Source organism: Danio aesculapii, chromosome 7, assembly GCF_903798145.1.
Source record: "Danio aesculapii chromosome 7, fDanAes4.1, whole genome shotgun sequence".
Lineage (NCBI taxonomy): Eukaryota > Metazoa > Chordata > Actinopteri > Cypriniformes > Danionidae > Danio > Danio aesculapii.
The window spans coordinates 73,114,444-73,131,608 of NC_079441.1; the positions used below are offsets into that span (position 1 = coordinate 73,114,444).

General features: G+C 37.7%; 1 protein-coding gene across 2 annotated transcripts in view; it reads left to right on the forward strand.

The window, feature by feature from the left end:
* The first annotated feature begins 411 nt into the window (after positions 1-411).
* Positions 412-17,165, forward strand: part of LOC130232534 (sodium/potassium/calcium exchanger 2) — a 69,992-nt gene continuing 53,238 nt past the window's right edge. The window contains exons 1-2 of one of the 2 annotated variants that reach the window (XM_056462486.1): positions 412-672; positions 5,066-6,027. In XM_056462486.1, the coding sequence (XP_056318461.1) occupies positions 5,200-6,027 (828 nt within the window). In that variant the 5' untranslated portion in view covers positions 412-672; positions 5,066-5,199. The remainder of the gene's footprint in view (positions 673-5,065; positions 6,028-17,165) is intronic. The other variant, XM_056462485.1, reaches the window with a different exon arrangement.

Here is a 17,165-nt window from a genome sequence, read left to right on the forward strand (position 1 = left end):
ATAGAGAATATAGAGTACATTTAAATATAGTATAGTGAATATAGAGTATCGTATATTTAAATAGAGTATAGAGAATATAGAGTACATTTAAATATAGTTAGGTATATATAATAATATACCTAATTCTGTTTGATATAAATAAATAAATGCTTTGGCAATACACAGGCCAATAAATCAAAATTGAATTGAGACACACACACACACACACACACACACACACACACACACACACACACACACACACACACATAGAGAAAGAGAGAGCGAGAATTCAGTTCAAATCACACACACGCACCCATAGAGAGAGGGAGAGAGAGAGAGAGAGAGAGAGAGAGAGAGAGAATCACATACAGAGAGAAAGAGATACACAGAAAGAGAAAGCGACACTCTCACACACACGCACACACACAGAGATAGAGAGAAACAAACACGCACACACACACAGACGGGCGGGCGGCTGTGATCAGTCGGTCTCCTCGCCATAGGTGATGTCTGTCTGGGCATAAAAGCATGAAACTGCACGCAGAGATTTGCTGTCGGAGCTCCGCCCCAAAATAACATCATCATCATCATCATCATCATCAGTCGGAGAGAAATAACTGGAGGGCACGAGAAAGAGAAAACGCACGCGGACACACACACACGCGTCGCGTTCATCCGACAGCTCCCCATGTAAGTACACTCTTCATTTATGAACATTCATACACACACACACACACACACACACACACACACAGCGCTGGGTTCATTTGCTTTGGTTAAACTGTGCGGTGTCTGTTGCACATGATAATGCTGGTGTTGTGTGTGTGTGTGTGTGTGTGTGTGAGTGAGATAATATAACTCACCTTCACATATTGATTTTATATCTGTAAATGTATTCACATTCGTATTATTTCGTCAGAGGTCAAGAAAATGACAGGTCTGTTGCGTGTCACACACACACACACACACACACACACACACATGCGCGCGCGTGTTATTCAGGTATGACAGCCTCGCTTTAATAGCAGCATGATAAATGACAGCGTTATTAGAAGTGACATTGCCATGCTCGGGGAAATTAAACTGCTGATGTTTGAGATGTTAAATGACTGACTGAGAGATTAGAAACTTAGACGAAACGTTAAGACGCATTTTAGATTTTTGTTTGCTTCCATACTTTATTATATCTCAGTTGTATACGCTATTGTCAGAGATAAAAACGTCAATATTGGTATCACTCGTATAAATGTGTATTATTTTAATTAAAAGTTCAGCTAAATAAAGGTCAGAAGTTTGATTAGTCAGGACTCATTCATTTACAATATTGAAAAAACTCTGCATTTATTTAATTTTACATCCTAGAGACCAATTTATGGGCAATCTGGCTAATAAAGTACTTATAATAATAATAATAATAATAATAATAATAATAATGACAGCCTAATTATTATTATTATTATTATTATTATTATTATTATTATTATCATTATTATTATTATTATTATTATTATTATTATTATTATTTTATTACTTTGCATTTATTTAATTTAGCATCCTCAATACAGTTTATGGGCGTTCTAGATAATAAGGTGCTTTTAAAATATCTTATTATATTTTATTTTATCATTAATTTAATATTATTGTTATTATTATTATTATTATTATTATTATTTATTCATTCTTGTATTCCATATAATATTTAAGTTATTACTTTTTGCGTTTATTTAATTTAGTGTATAATAATTCATGTGCATTCTGTCTATTTTTGTGTGTTAAATAAAACTATTATTATTATTATTATTATTAATAATAATTATTCGCTCTGGTATTAGGTAGAAAGTTTAATTTTAAAACGAAGCTCTTTGTATTTAATTAATATAGCATTTTCAATATAATTTATGGGCATTTTGGCTATTTCTGTGTGTTTTGAAATAAAGCTTTAAATATTATTATCATTCATTCATTCATTCATTTTCTTTTCGGCACAGCGGAATGAACCGCCAACTTATCCAGCACGTTTTTACACAGCAAATGCCCTTCCAGCCGCAACCCATCTCTGGGAATATTATTATCATCATTATTATTAATTATTCACTCTGGTATTACATAGATAATTTTATTAAAAAAGCTCTTTGCATTTAATTAACTTAGCATCTTCAATACCAATATATGGCCATTCTTTAAAAAATATTTTTATTAATTAATTATAATTAATTGTTATTAATTAATTAATTAATAATTAATAATAATATTATTTTTTTTCTGGTATTACAAACAATATTTAACTAATTTAGCATCCTCAATACAATGTTTTGTGCATTCCGGGTATTTTCGTGTGTTTTAAATAAATGCTTATTATTATTATTATTGTTAATTATTAGTATCATTATTATTATCATTATTATTATTATTAATTATTATTATTATTATTATTATTATTATTATTATTATTATTATTGTTAATTATTAGTATCATTATTATTATCATTATTATTATTATTAATTATTATTATTATTATTATTATTATTATTATTATTATTATTATTAATTATTATTATCATTATTATCATTATTATCATTATTATTATTGTTATTAATTATTAGTATCATTATTATTATCATTATTATAATTAATTATTATTATCATTATTATTATTATTATCATTATTATTATTATTATTATTAATTATTCACTCTGATATTACATAGACAATTAAATTTTAAAAAGCTCTTTGCATTTAATTAATTTAGCATCCTCAATACAATTTATGGGTGTTCTTTAAAATAAAATTATTATTATTATTATTATAATAATAATTTTTTTCTGGTATTACATAAAGATTTATTAATTTAGCATCATCAATACAATGTTTTGTGCATTCTGGCTATTTTCGTTTGTTTTAAATAAATTATTGTTATTAATTTCTATAATTATTATTAATATTCTCATTGGCTGTGGCATGTTCATTGATGAAGGAATGGTGTTTATTTATTATTAAAAATAAGACCTTTATTGCTGTGTCACTGGCAGCTGTAGATCAGTGTAAGTGATCAGTGTAAGTGTTTATGTGGTGATTACTCATTTTAGGCATTCAGAAATCCTGTTTATGAACAATAATGAGAATAAAAAGCTCTTAATATCAGTGTAAGAGTTGATATATTGAATATTGCGAGTATGTAAGTATTACTGTGAGAAACTGCTGCGTCGGGGAAGAGACGTGCCTTTGACATTGTGCTGTTTCACCGTGACCTTGAAAATGCAGACGCAGCCGAGAGTACGAGCAAGTCAGCAATCGCAGATGCTCACAGATTCACACACACACATACGCACCCCCCCCCCCCCCCCAGTGACTTGCAAACGGACATACATGGAGCACGGACAATGACCTGGCAGCTTTGTGTGGTGTGTGCGGTCTCTGTGGTGTGTGGTACATGTGTGTGTGTGGATGAGTGGTGTGTTGAATGTAATCCATATGTAAATGTGATGTGAAATGGAGTCAGTGTTGTTAAAAACACACACACACACACATTACAGAGTGTTGTGTGGGTGTGTGGGGCCCATCAGTGGTGTGTTAAATGTAATCCCTATGTAAATGTGTGTAATTTTGATGTGAAATGGAGTCAGTGTTGTTAAAACACACACACGCACGCACACACACACACACACACACACACACACACACACACACACACACACACACACACATTACAGATGAACTGAAGACGTGTGTGTGTGGTATGTGTGTGTGTGTCTTATTAGTTGTGTGTTAAATGTAACCCATATGTAAATGTGTGTAATTGTGATTTGAAATGGAGTCAGTGTTGTTAAAACACACACACACACACACACACACACACACACACATACATTACAGATGAACTGAAGACGTGTGTGTGTGTGTGTGGTATGTGTGTGTGTGTGTGTGTGTGTGTGTGGTATGTGTGTGTGTGTGTGGTATGTGTGTGTGTGTCCTATTAGTTGTGTGTTAAATGTAACCCATATGTAAATGTGTGTAATTGTGATTTGAAATGGAGTCAGTGTTGTTAAAACACACACACACACACACACACACACACATACATTACAGATGAACTGAAGACGTGTGTGTGTGTGTGGTATGTGTGTGTGTGTCCTATTAGTTGTGTGTTGAATGTAACCCATATGTAAATGTGTGTAATTGTGATTTGAAATGGAGTCAGTGTTGTTAAAACACACACACACACACACACACACACACACACACACACACACACATACATTACAGATGAACTGAAGACGTGTGTGTGTGTGTGTGGTATGTGTGTGTGTGTCTTACTAGTTGTCTGTTGAATGTAATCCATATGTAAATGTGTGTAATTGTGATGTGAAATGGAGTCAGTGTTGTTAAAACACACACACACACACACACACACACACACACACATTACAGATGAACTGAAGACGTGTGTGTGTGGTATGTGTGTGTGTGTCTTATTAGTTGTGTGTTGAATGTAATCCATATGTAAATGTGTGTAATTGTGATGTGAAATGGAGTCAGTGTTGTTAAAACACACACACACACACACACACACACACACACACACACACACACATTACAGATGAACTGAAGACGTGTGGTATGTGTGTTGAATGTAATCATATGTGAATGTGTGTAATTGTGATGTGAAATGGAGTCAGGGCTGGCGTGTATAGAGAGGCGACCTAGGGAGGGCGGCGTCCGCGACCCCAAACACCCACCCCCTTCACGAACCAGTCACCTCCATATTCACTTTCAGGTAGAGGGCGGCGTGATCGCCGTTTGCTTAGAGCGCCAGTTCAGCTTGCTCCAGCCCTGAATGGAGTCAGTGTTAAAAACACACACATTACAAAGTACCTGTGTGTGGCCTATTAGTTGTGTGTTGATTGTAATCCATGTGTAAATGTGTGTAATTGTGGTGTGGAATGGAGTCAGTGTTGTTAAAAAAAACCTACACGTTACAGAGTGTGTAATGTGTCTGTGGTGTGTGTGTGTGTGATACGTGTGTGTGTGTGATTAACCCCCCATCCCTCTCTTTTTTTGTCTGTGTGATTATTTTTCCCAGGCTAATATGAGGACGCCTCTGCTGTGCTGAAGGACATCTGGATTGCACAGATTTACAGTACAAAAGTAGCATTCTCAGATCAGCATGCGCTAATCCCAACCGTAGCGTAGCGAGAAAGCGTTTAAAGCCGAGCGATGGCGTCCGACGTGCCACACCGTCAGATTGTCCAAAACCGGAGGAAACTCAGGCCCGCGCGGGTCCTCGGACTCCTCCTCAGTCTTATAGCAATAAGTGCGGTTGCCTTAACATGGCGCTCTACTGAACAGTGGGAGGAGCTACAGAGCCACGCCCCCCACAGGACACTGCTGTCCACACACCAGGGTTACCATAGCAACCTCTCAGAGGACACGCCCATTGCCATGCGCTCATCCGCAGGGTCAAATGAGAGTCAAGGAGACTATCCGACTGATTTGTTCAGCCTTGAGGACCGAAGGCGCGGGGCGGTTTTATTGCACATGTTCGGCATGCTTTATATGTTCATCGCGCTAGCCATCGTATGCGATGAATTCTTCGTCCCAGCACTCACGGTGATCACGGAAAAACTGACGATTTCGGACGATGTGGCGGGTGCTACCTTCATGGCGGCTGGAGGATCGGCTCCTGAACTGTTCACTTCAGTCATCGGGGTGTTTATTTCCCACAGTAACGTCGGCATCGGGACCATCGTAGGCTCCGCCGTGTTCAACATTTTGTTCGTCATCGGGATGTGCGCTTTGTTTTCCAAGGAGATCCTGAACCTGACGTGGTGGCCTCTGTTCAGGGACGTGTCTTTCTACATCATCGGCCTCATCATGCTCATCGTTTTCTTTCTGGATAACATCATCACGTACTGTGAGAGCATTAGCCTGCTGCTAGCCTACGCCGCCTACGTGCTCTTCATGAAGTTCAATGGGAATGTAGAGACTCTGGTTAAGGGGATCATGAACAGGAACCAGGTGGTGGAGGTGGAGGCCCAACCCAAGGTGAGTTGACTCTATTTCTTCTTGTTCTTCTGACTGTTTTACATTTGTAGACGTAATGGACACACAATTCAATTCATCTTTATTTCTATAGTGCTTTTACAATGTAGATTGAGTCAAAGCAGCTTAAGATAGAAGGTCTAGTAAATTGAAACTGCTTCAGTCTTGTTATCTGTTCAGTTCCAGGTGAGAGTTGAAGTTCAGTGTAGTTCAGTTCTGAAATCAGGCTCAGTTGGGCATGACCAGTTTTCCTCTCGCCAAACTTTTCAAATTGAATTGGGATGAGTTGAGGTAATGTTGATTCTGGTCTGATTGTAGAGATGACTGGGTAGAGTGTGATTTCTTGTTAAGAGTGTTGGAGTAATGGGACACATTACAGGTCATTCACTGGCTTCTCAATCCCAAAGACACCAAGAAGAACTAATGTCTCGAATACAAACAGAAAATACAAGTGAAGTTTCATAAACTAATTTCCAGAGGAGCACGTGATATAATTGAGCACGTCTGGCTGCTCATCTGTAATCAGTAATAATCCAATCAGAGTGATCCTAGTTTACTATAAATGGATGGTTTTCTCCCTACTGCTCTATCTTCGTTTGGAAGAATCCCCCCTTCCACCCCATCTCCTCCTTTTCCTCCCTTTTCTAAAGGGAAAGCTCTCGAGACCTACCTGATCTCAGATCTCCTGATATGCTTATCGACCGGGCGGGAGCCCTGGGCTCAAATATCTCCGAGCTCAGGGTTCTCTCCCGGGACAGCATGCCAAACCTGCTTTATACGCCAAGCATATCTAAGTGGGAACTCTTGAAATCAATGATTCTTTTTAGCAATACAGCACCAGTCTTAGGCTGCGTTCACACAACAATGTGTACAGTACTTTCTTCTTCTGACAATTCAACCTTTGTAGAGTCAATGGACACACAATTGAATTGGGACAGGTTGAGGTAATGTTGACTCTGGTCTGATTGTAGAGGTGACGGGTAATTTTCCCTTTTAAGATCATTGAAGAAATGGGACACATTACAGGTCCTTCACTTGCTTCCCAGTCCGAAAGATTCAGAGAAGAACTAATGTTTGGAGAGCACAGGATAAATCAGAGCCATACAATCAATGATTGTTTTTAGCAAAACAGCACTAATCTTAGTCTACGTTTACATGACTAGGATATGTACAGTACTTTCTTCCTTTGACTGTTCAACCTTTGTAGTCTCAATGGATACACAATTGAGTTGAGATAATGTTGACTTTATCGGTGGTCCGATTGTAGAGGTCACTGGGTAATTTTCTTATTAGGTTTATTGGAGTAATGGGACACATTACAGATCCTTCACTGGCTTCACAATCTGAAAGCTACCAAGAAGAACTAGTGTCTAGAAAACAAACTGAGTAATACAAATCAATTATTCTTTTTAGCAAAACAGCACTAATCTTAGGCTACATTCACATGACAAGGATGTGTACAGTAATTTCTTCTTCTGACTGTTCAACCTTTGTAGTCTCGCCTGAATTGGGATGGGTTGAGGTAATGTTGACTCTGGTCCGATTGTAGAGGTCACTGGGTAATTTTCTTGTTAGGATAATTGGAATAATGGGACACATTGCAGGTCCTTCTCTGGCTTTCCAATCCGAAGGATGCAGAGAAGAACTAGTGTTTGCAGAGCACAGAACAATCAGATAAGTACAAATCAATGATTGTTTTTAGCAATACTAAGTCCTGGAGGGCCGGTGTTCTGGAGAGTTTAGCTTGAACCCTCATCAAACACACCTCAATAAGCTAATCAATCTCTTACTAGGTACTGTATACTAGAAACGTCCTGGCAGGTGTGTTGAAGCAAGTTGGAGGTAAACTCTGCAGGACACCAACCCTACAGGACCGAGTTTGGACACTCCTGCTCTAGTGTTTGAGCATGTCAAATTCTGTTGTATGGTGCTGTGAAAAGGGGTAGCAGAAAACAAGATGATGCAACACAAATCATTGCTCCTTATTTTACGTTTCTTTAGAGGTCATGTTTTGGTCTTCGATTGGTCTTATCCAATCACGTGATGCAAATTCAAAAGTCACCAAGCTTGAGCTTTGGATTGCAGCGACATGCTAACCTTTTCCAATCTGGTGCGTTCGTTAGATCTGGAAGAGTTTAAAATATCTATATGATTCTAAACAAACACACAACAATTCTGAACACCTTTACTAGTTTGTTTGGCTGTATCTGGTTAGGGTTAGCACTGAACTCAAAAGGACTTTGAGGACTCGGCACCAACCGTAATCAAATACAGCCGAACAAACTAGTAAGGGTGTTCAGTATTGCTTCCAAATTTGCATACAGATGGGTTGAAGCTATACTAAGAGTTAGTCACAGATGGTGCCCTTCGTATGGCCATGTTGGGTTGTGACCTGTTGTAGTTCATGCGAGGTCTTATACACATAATATAGTAGGAGTTTGCATCAGGCATGTTTATCACAATGCACACAACCCCCACATCCAAGTAATCAGTCTTCTCTTCAGACCTCGACTACAAACAACATTTAAATATTATTACTATTAATAAATATGTTGGTAACAGAACAAAAGAGGACAGGTATTGAAAGGTTATTATACTGTACAGTCCTCAAGAGCTGGTTCAGTTGTAATTGATTAGGGTTGGTGCTAAACTTTGCAGAAAGGTAGATCTCCAGGACCAGAACGGAACTCTACAACTCAAGTGCCCTTGAGTTTAGTGCTAACCCTAACTAGACAGGGACCAAATAAACTAATAAAGGTGTGCAGAATTGCTTCCAAGTTTAAAGACGGATGGATTGAAGCTATAGTAAGAGCTAGTCTCAGATGGTACCCTTCATATGGCCTTGTTGGGTTGTTGACTGTTGTTAACATAACAACAGTCAACTGTAATGACTGTTGATTATATAAACCTAAATTAAAGATTTAACCAATTACCAGCTGTCTTCTCTTGATCACAGACAGCATTTAAATAGTATTACTGTTAATAAATATGATGGATTGAAAGGTTATTGTACTATACAGTCCTGAAGAGCTGGTTCAGTTGTATTTGATTAGGGTTGGTGCTGAACCAAGATCTCCAGGACCAGGAGTGAACTCTACACCTCAAGTCCTTTTGGGTTCAGTGCTAACCCTTACTAGACAGGGGCCAAATCATCTAGTAAAGGTGTTCAGAATTACTTCCAAATATACAAACCAATGGGTTGAAGCTATACTAAGAGTTAGTCACAGATGGTGCCCTTCGTATGGCCATGTTGGGTTGTGGCTTGTGCAAGGTCATAACCTCTGAGATTAGGATATAACAGGAGTTTGCATCAGGCATGTTTATTACAATGCACACTTATAGATTATAGATTTAACCAATCACCAGTTGCGTTTTCATAATAGTAAGCAAGTCTTCTCTTCAGATTTTGGGCACAAACAGTTTAAATATTATTACTATTAATAAACATGATGGTAACAGAACAACAGAGGACAGGGATTGAAAAGTTATTATACTGTACAGCGGGATTTAGGAGAGGGCAGGTCAGGACTGAACAATCTGCATGTGCAAGAGAGTTGATGAGGGTGATGAAGAGTCGTATATATTCCAAACACACAATGCTGGACCCGATTCAGCCCTCAAATGTTGCCTGGCAACAGGTAGCTGTTGTCTTTATGGGATACATAAGCACATGCTCGTGCAAGAGCTTGAATACAGTCAGTTCTCCTTCAGTTTGCTGTGCTCTGCTTGTCCATCAAGGCATAAGCTCTTCATTTGGGATGCAGTAGTCATGGATGCAGCTGAAATAATCCTGCAGGCTTCATGTAGAGTAATCCATTTGTCTGTGGTACTGGCTCCGAATAGCAATAACTGGGATCCACATGTTTAACCTTGAGCCTAACCCTTCAGCTTTTTAAAGGAGACATATTATGCAGAAATCACCTTGATGAGGGTTGTGTGGCAGCGGTGAGTGAATATAGCCGGCGTCTAACGGTAAACATTACATAATTGTATTGTTATAATTAGACTTGATGCAGAAACACTTTGATTGGCATTCTCCCTTTGTACGTGTCATCTGTGGGGGAAAGCCCCGCCCACTAATGCCCATCTCTCCCTCATTAGCATAAACAGCAGCCCTAAGTGAGAAGCAGCCATCTGTCCATTAGCCATTAGAGTGTTTGAGCAAATAAACAGCAACAGGAGTCTCCATAGACTGACATGCACACCTGACCATCACTGAGAACGCTAGTGCTGTTTTACATCTGCCACTATACTGACACACAGGCTTTTGTAGCTCCGCCCTCTTTAAAAAGACCACAATCTCATTTGCATTTAAAGCAACAGTCACCAAAACGCCACAATTAGGATCAAAGCCTGATAGGGTCAGTTTCAGAGAGTTAGAAACATTATCTGTGTGCTATTTTAAGCTGAAACTTCACACACACACACACACACTCTACAGATATCAGAGGCTTGTTTGACATCTTGTAGCTTAATAAAGCATAATAAAGCATCCTCAAGCACAGTTCCAGAAGATTGACAGTTTAGCAGGTTTTTGCTTGTGATTTAAGACACATCGACACATTTTTTTTTCTCTGCAATTTGCACATTTAACTTAACACATCCACAGATTCAGCAAGCTGCTTTTAGGATCAATGCTGTAATTATTGCAGGCAGCATCATTGCAGTTAGTGCTGGTACATCACATGCGCAGATTAAAGTCCACACACTCCCACAGGACTGAATCCTGGAAACCTCCATCAAGCGCTAAAGTCTAGAAGGGATACAGCTGCGGATACTCACGTCAATATAGCGAAATTATTCTGACAGTGTACAACAAAAATTTATATGTTTAGATTACTGTGAGGGGTAGGTTTAGGGTTGGGTTTGGGGTAGATGTCGCTAAGATACAATTTAATGGGTAATTTAATAAATATTATGAATAATACTTGCCATAATTACTGTTTTTACATTACTGTGAGGGTTAGAAGTAGGGGTAGACGTTAATAAAATGCAGTTTAATAGGTAATTTAATTAATAATATGAATAATAAATGGTATAATTATTGTTTTTACATTACTGTGAGGGTTGGGGTGGGGGTAGACGTTAATAAGATACAAATTAATGGCTAATTTAATCAATAATGTTAATAATACTTAGTAAAAGGACTGTTTTTATTTTACTTTAAGGGTTGGAGCAGGGGTAGATGTTACTAAGATACAAATTAATGGCTAATTTAATCAATAATATGAATAATAATCAATATATTTTCTGTTTTTACATAACTGTGATGGTTGGAAGATGGGGTAGACATTAATAAAATACAATTAATGGGTAATTTAATGAATATTATGAATAATACTTCATTTAATTACTGTTTTTACATCAGTGTGAGGGTTGAGGTTGGGGTAGACCAATAAAATACAATTTAATGAGTAATTTAATCAATAATATGAATAATAATCAATATATTTTCTGTTTTTACATAACTGTGATGGTTGGAAGATGGGGTAGACATTAAAAAAAACAATTAATGGGTAATTTAATCAATAATATGAATAATACATGATTTAATTACTGTTTTTACATTACTGTAAGTGTTGGGGTAGGGGTAGACATGAATAAAATACAATTTAATGAGTAATTTAATCAATAATATGAATAATACTTGATATAATTACTGTCTTTCATTATTGTAAGGGTTGGAGCAGGGATAGATGTTACCAAGATACAAATTCATGGGTAATTTAATCAATTAAATTAATAATAATCTATATAATTACTGTTCTTACATTACTGTGATGGTTGTTTTCAGGGTTGGGGTAGAGGTAGATGTTAATAAAATGCGATTAAAGTGTAATTTAATTTATAATATGAATAATACTTGGTATAATTACTGTTTTTACATTACTGTAAGGGTTGGGGTGGAAGTAGATGTTAATAAAATACAATTTAATGGGTAATTTAATTCATAATTTGAATAAAACTTGGTAAATGTACTGTTTTTACATCACTGTGGTGTTTGGGTTTAGGGTTATGGTTGGGGTAGACGTTAATAGAATACAATTTAATGGGTAAGTTGATGAACAATATGAATAATACTTGATATAATTACAGTACAGTGAGGGTTAGATGTAGGGGTAGACATTAAGAAAATACAGTTTAATGGGTAATTTAATGAACAATATGAATAATACTTGATATAATTACTGTTTTTACATTACAGTGAGGGATGGAAGTAGGGGTAGACATTAAGAAAATACAGTTTAATGGGTAATTTAATCCATATCCCTTCTAGCAACAACCCAATCAAGTATTGGGAAATATAATCTTTGTGGTACGAGCGTTATGGCGTTTTAAGATTTAATATGATGTAAAAATTAGAACTCCCATTGCTTTTATTAGCTAAAATAGCCAATTACTGTACACTTTTCTCTTTGTCATGATGACAGTAAATAATATTAGACTAGATATTCTTCAAGACACTAGTATTCAGCTTAAAGTGACATTTAAAGGCTTAACTAGGGTAATTAGGGTAAAGTTAGGGTAATTAGGCAAGTCATTGTATAACAGTGGTTTATTCTGGAGACAATCCAAAACTAAAATTGCTGAAGGGGCTAATAATATTGACCTTAAAATGGTTTAGTAAAATTAAAAAACAGCTTTTATTCTAGCTGAAATAAAACAAATAAGACTTTCTCCAGAAGAACAAATATTATAGAAGAAAAACTCCTTATATGCCTCATTCATTTAATACTGAACCCAAAGAATTTCCCGCGCTGCCATTATAGTATATTCTGTACATGTGGACCAATGCGGATTACTGCAGCGTCCAGGACTCGTTGGTCTGCATCTCAGAGGAATCTGTGTGGGATTGCAGGATTGCGGAGTCGTTTTCATTCATTGCGTCATCTGTCCACATGGGATTAAACAATGTCAAGTGTCAGTGAAGCCCTGCTGGGTTAAGCTCAACAAATTGTGTCCCGTTAAAAGAAGAAAATATTAAAGGCTCCTCAGACGGATGTCACGGTCGTGTGACTTTAACGTAACAAATATTCAGATTAATAATGCACTAATCACACACACACACACGCACACACACACACACACACACATAATCAGCTTTTTGGTACCACTTTAAAACAACGGTCCATTAGTTCATGTTATTGTATTTATTATTACTATTATTAATACATTTATTATGGTTTTTATTCATGTTTTGTTAATATTATTTAAGTTAAATCACATTAGTTAACTCGCAGTGCATTAACTAATGTTAACAGGCACAACTGTTGATTTTAATAATGCATTAGTTCAGGGTTTCCCAAACCTTTCAACCTGCGATTCCCTCCCAAAATAGCAATGCCAGTAACTTGTGACGCCCATATTTCCTGGAGGTGGTTATAAATAATCAAACGTTGCTCATACAACAATAGGCCTATATATACATGAGCATTTTGACAACACGAAAAAGTGCAACAGTCTGACAACCACATCATTTTATAGTCATTTATTAATTTGTTTCATATAATCGAATGAGTCCGGTGGGCACAACGTTTTCTCCACAAGTCTATTCTTGGTTTAATTTTGGAGACCGCTATTCAGAGATCATTCTCAATGTTCAGTTGTGGCCTGTATTTCTTTTAAACGTATTTGATTGCTATAAAGGTGTCTGAAAGTTTAACCTGGTGCTTTAAAATCAACCTGCTGCTGCTGACGCTATTGCTGTGCTGTTAATCTAACGTAAACACACAGATCCTATGACAAAATGACTGAAGGGCTGATGGCTTTTCATTTGAATGCTGTTGTTGTTTAATGTAACTCATTACTACTATTTTAATCTTCAGTGGGTTATGATTAAAATATGATCATTCTAATAGTTTAATCTAATTTATTTGACTTATGGAAATCACCAAGCGACCCCCTGTCAGTGTCCCATGATCCGCCAGGAGGTCCCGACCCACACTTTGGGAACTTCTGCATTAGTTAATATTAGTGGTGGGCCGTTATCGGCGTTAACGCGAGACTCTTATCGCGCGATAAAAAAAATATCGCCGTTAATCTATTCTCAAAGTTGGGTTGGGAGCTGGGTCTATTCTACGCAAGCTATGATGACTTTCACCTTGATATTTAGCGTGGATGTATATAAGTTCACTGTAGTTATCTACTTGTTAAAAGGTGAATATAGTGAGGTCACTGGGGTATAGCTGACTTTAATTGTAAGTCCTAAGTGTCATTATTTCATGTTATGTGTAAAGGGGTATCCCAAAATAAAAATGCATTTTCCAAGTCTCTCAGGACAACTAAAAGACGTAGTCATGATCACACATTATTATTTTAAGCCAGAAAAAAAACAGTTTCTGAACAACCACACCATCCATAACGTTACTCTCAGGCTGTGTGGCGTCTCGGACTTCTTCATAGACCTGTGACAGGCTGCCCTAATGCTGACATCACCAGTCAACCCGTCTTTATTTGATACTGGTGCAAAAATTCACTAAGTGTGTTAATGTGAATATGTAGATCCAAACGGCAGACTAAGTAACATTATAGCGTTAGCTAGTTAACGTAATGACATTGTTCGGCATTTCAATTCCGCTAGCTTACATACCTTATTATGTATGATGAAGCGTACAATTTAAATGCTTTGTCCAATTAGGTGGCCTGACATTTAGATGATAATGAGCATATCCGGTGGACATCTGTGATGCTTAATTTTGGTAGTTCCTGGAGGCTTCTTGTATAAAACATCGCCATATTAGCGGAGAGTGAAAACAGTGTTCTGTCCAGGTTGACTGGATTGCGAAAGTTGCGCATTTACCCTATTATATAATGTATAAAACACTACTTACTACTCACTACTGTCAATAACAAACCGATGGCGCATATAAACTAGCGATGGGTGGAAGTGTTCTACCCAGGGATCCGGTTTGGTCACATGACGTTCGACATATACCCTATTGCTGTGTTGTTAATCTAACGTAAACACACAGATCCTATGACAAAATGACAGAAGGGCTGATGGCTTTTCATTTGAATGCTGTTTTTTAATGTAACTCATTACTACTATTTTGATCTTCAGTGGGTTATGATTAAAATACAATAATTCCAATCCCCTGTCAGTGTCCCATGATCCTCCAGGAGGTCCTGACCCACACTTTGGGAACTTCTGCATTAGTTAACATAGAATTTGGGCTGTATGGTGGCTAAGTGGTTAGCACTGTATTCTCACAGCAAGAAGGTCACTGGTTTGAGCCCCGGCTGGGTCAGTTGGCGTTTCTGTGTGGAGTTTGCATGTTCTCCTTGTGTTGGTGTGGGTTTCCTCCAGGTGATTTCGCCCACAGTCCAAACACATAGGGGAGTTGATGAACTAAATTGGCCGTAGTGTGTGAATGAGTGTGTATGGGTGTTTCCCAGTATCGGGTTGCTGCTGGAAGGGCATCTGCTGCTCAAAACATATGCTGGAATAGTTGTTGGTTCATTCCACTGTGCTGACCCCTGAAATAGAGACTAAGCTTAAGGGAAATGAATGAATCTTCCAATAATCGGTCTTTAGAAATATATACATCGCAAATGTTGGTGTAAATTTGAAGAAGAGGTGCTATAAACTGGATAAAGATGCCTCCGTATGTGTGAACGCAGTGTAAATACAGTAGAGCAGGTGAATCTGCTGCTTTATGTGTCTTGGATGGCCACCGCTGTCTTTCTTCAGCGCTAATTGTTTTGACACCAGGCGAGTCTCTATGGTGATATGAAGTGATGTGAAGCGTTTGTGGAAAAATAAAGAAATAAATACATCAGGGGAGGAAAATCACTGCTGCTGCTTTAGGAAGCTGTTAGTGCACTATAAAAATGCTTTTCCTGCTTAGGGCTCTATCATACACCCGGCTCAATACAGCGCAAGACGTGTTTGGCGTGATTTGTTGTTATTTTCAGACCAGCGCATTCATTTTCATAAGTAATGTTCATGTTTTGCTCGACGTTGTTTAAATAGCAAATCCATTTGTTCCAGTTTGTGGACTCATGGGAGTGCCTGAAGGAGGTGTGTTAAGGTGCGTTGTTGGCACATTGCTATTTTGAGGAACTGAAATAGACCGCGCGATTGACCAACTAAAAGCTGGTCTAAAGTCCAGCGCAGAGCACGTTAGTTATGAGCCTACGCAGGTCCAAACGCTGAATACACACAGGATGTACAGCAACACACAAATATCTTTACATTCATTCATTCATTTTCTTTTCGGCTTAGTCCCTTTATTAATCAGGGGTCACCACAGCGGAATGAACCGACAACTCATCCAGCATTTGTTTTATGCAGCGGATGCCCTTCCAGCCGCAACCCAGTACTGGGAAACACCCAGTGCCCCGCGCTCCCCTAAACACCACTGCTTCCATGCCTTCTTCATGCCTCCATGCCGTTTTTCAGTTCATGATAATCTGCATCTGTATAATGTTATTATTATTAGCAGTATTCTTTATTATCTGCAGATTTATATTAGTTTTAATAAACACAAGTGTAGATTTGTCCTCCTGTGGGGTTTTGGAGACTCCTGCATCACCATATGGGGCATCAGTACAGGACGTGTGTTTAGATATAACTCAGTGTTTTGACCACACTTCATTATTATTGTTCATTTATTCCTTTGCTGGAGATTAGAGCTGAGTTTAGAAATAGTTTAGACACAAATCTGTGTGCTTAACAAAGGAAATTAAATATGTGGGCTGATGGATGTGTTCAGTAGAGTGAGTTTCCACCAAAGTAAAGGAGTAAAGTAAAGGAGTAAAGTAAAGGAGTAAAGTAAAGAGAAAGTAAAGAGGCTGAATGGAGGAGGCTCGTTCTTTAACCTCGCGCTGCAGATGCTCTGTTTAACTGTTTTCTCTCTAGTGAAGCGTTCAGTTTTTACACATAAAGTCCACCATGTAAATAGCAAATGCACCATGGAGCGACACAACTGACTCTTAAAGTGTAAGTATAAAGATATATTCTCTCCAATGCTTTGTGACCTTTTGACCTTTATTACATTGGAAAATCAATATATTTGGGCTGTAATTCATAGAAACCTTTTGGCAGCATTGTACATGAAAGGGGTGTTCATAAGATTGTAATAACACCTTTATAATCATGACGCATGTCAAGCGTGGGGACAAAAGATCAGCAATAAAAA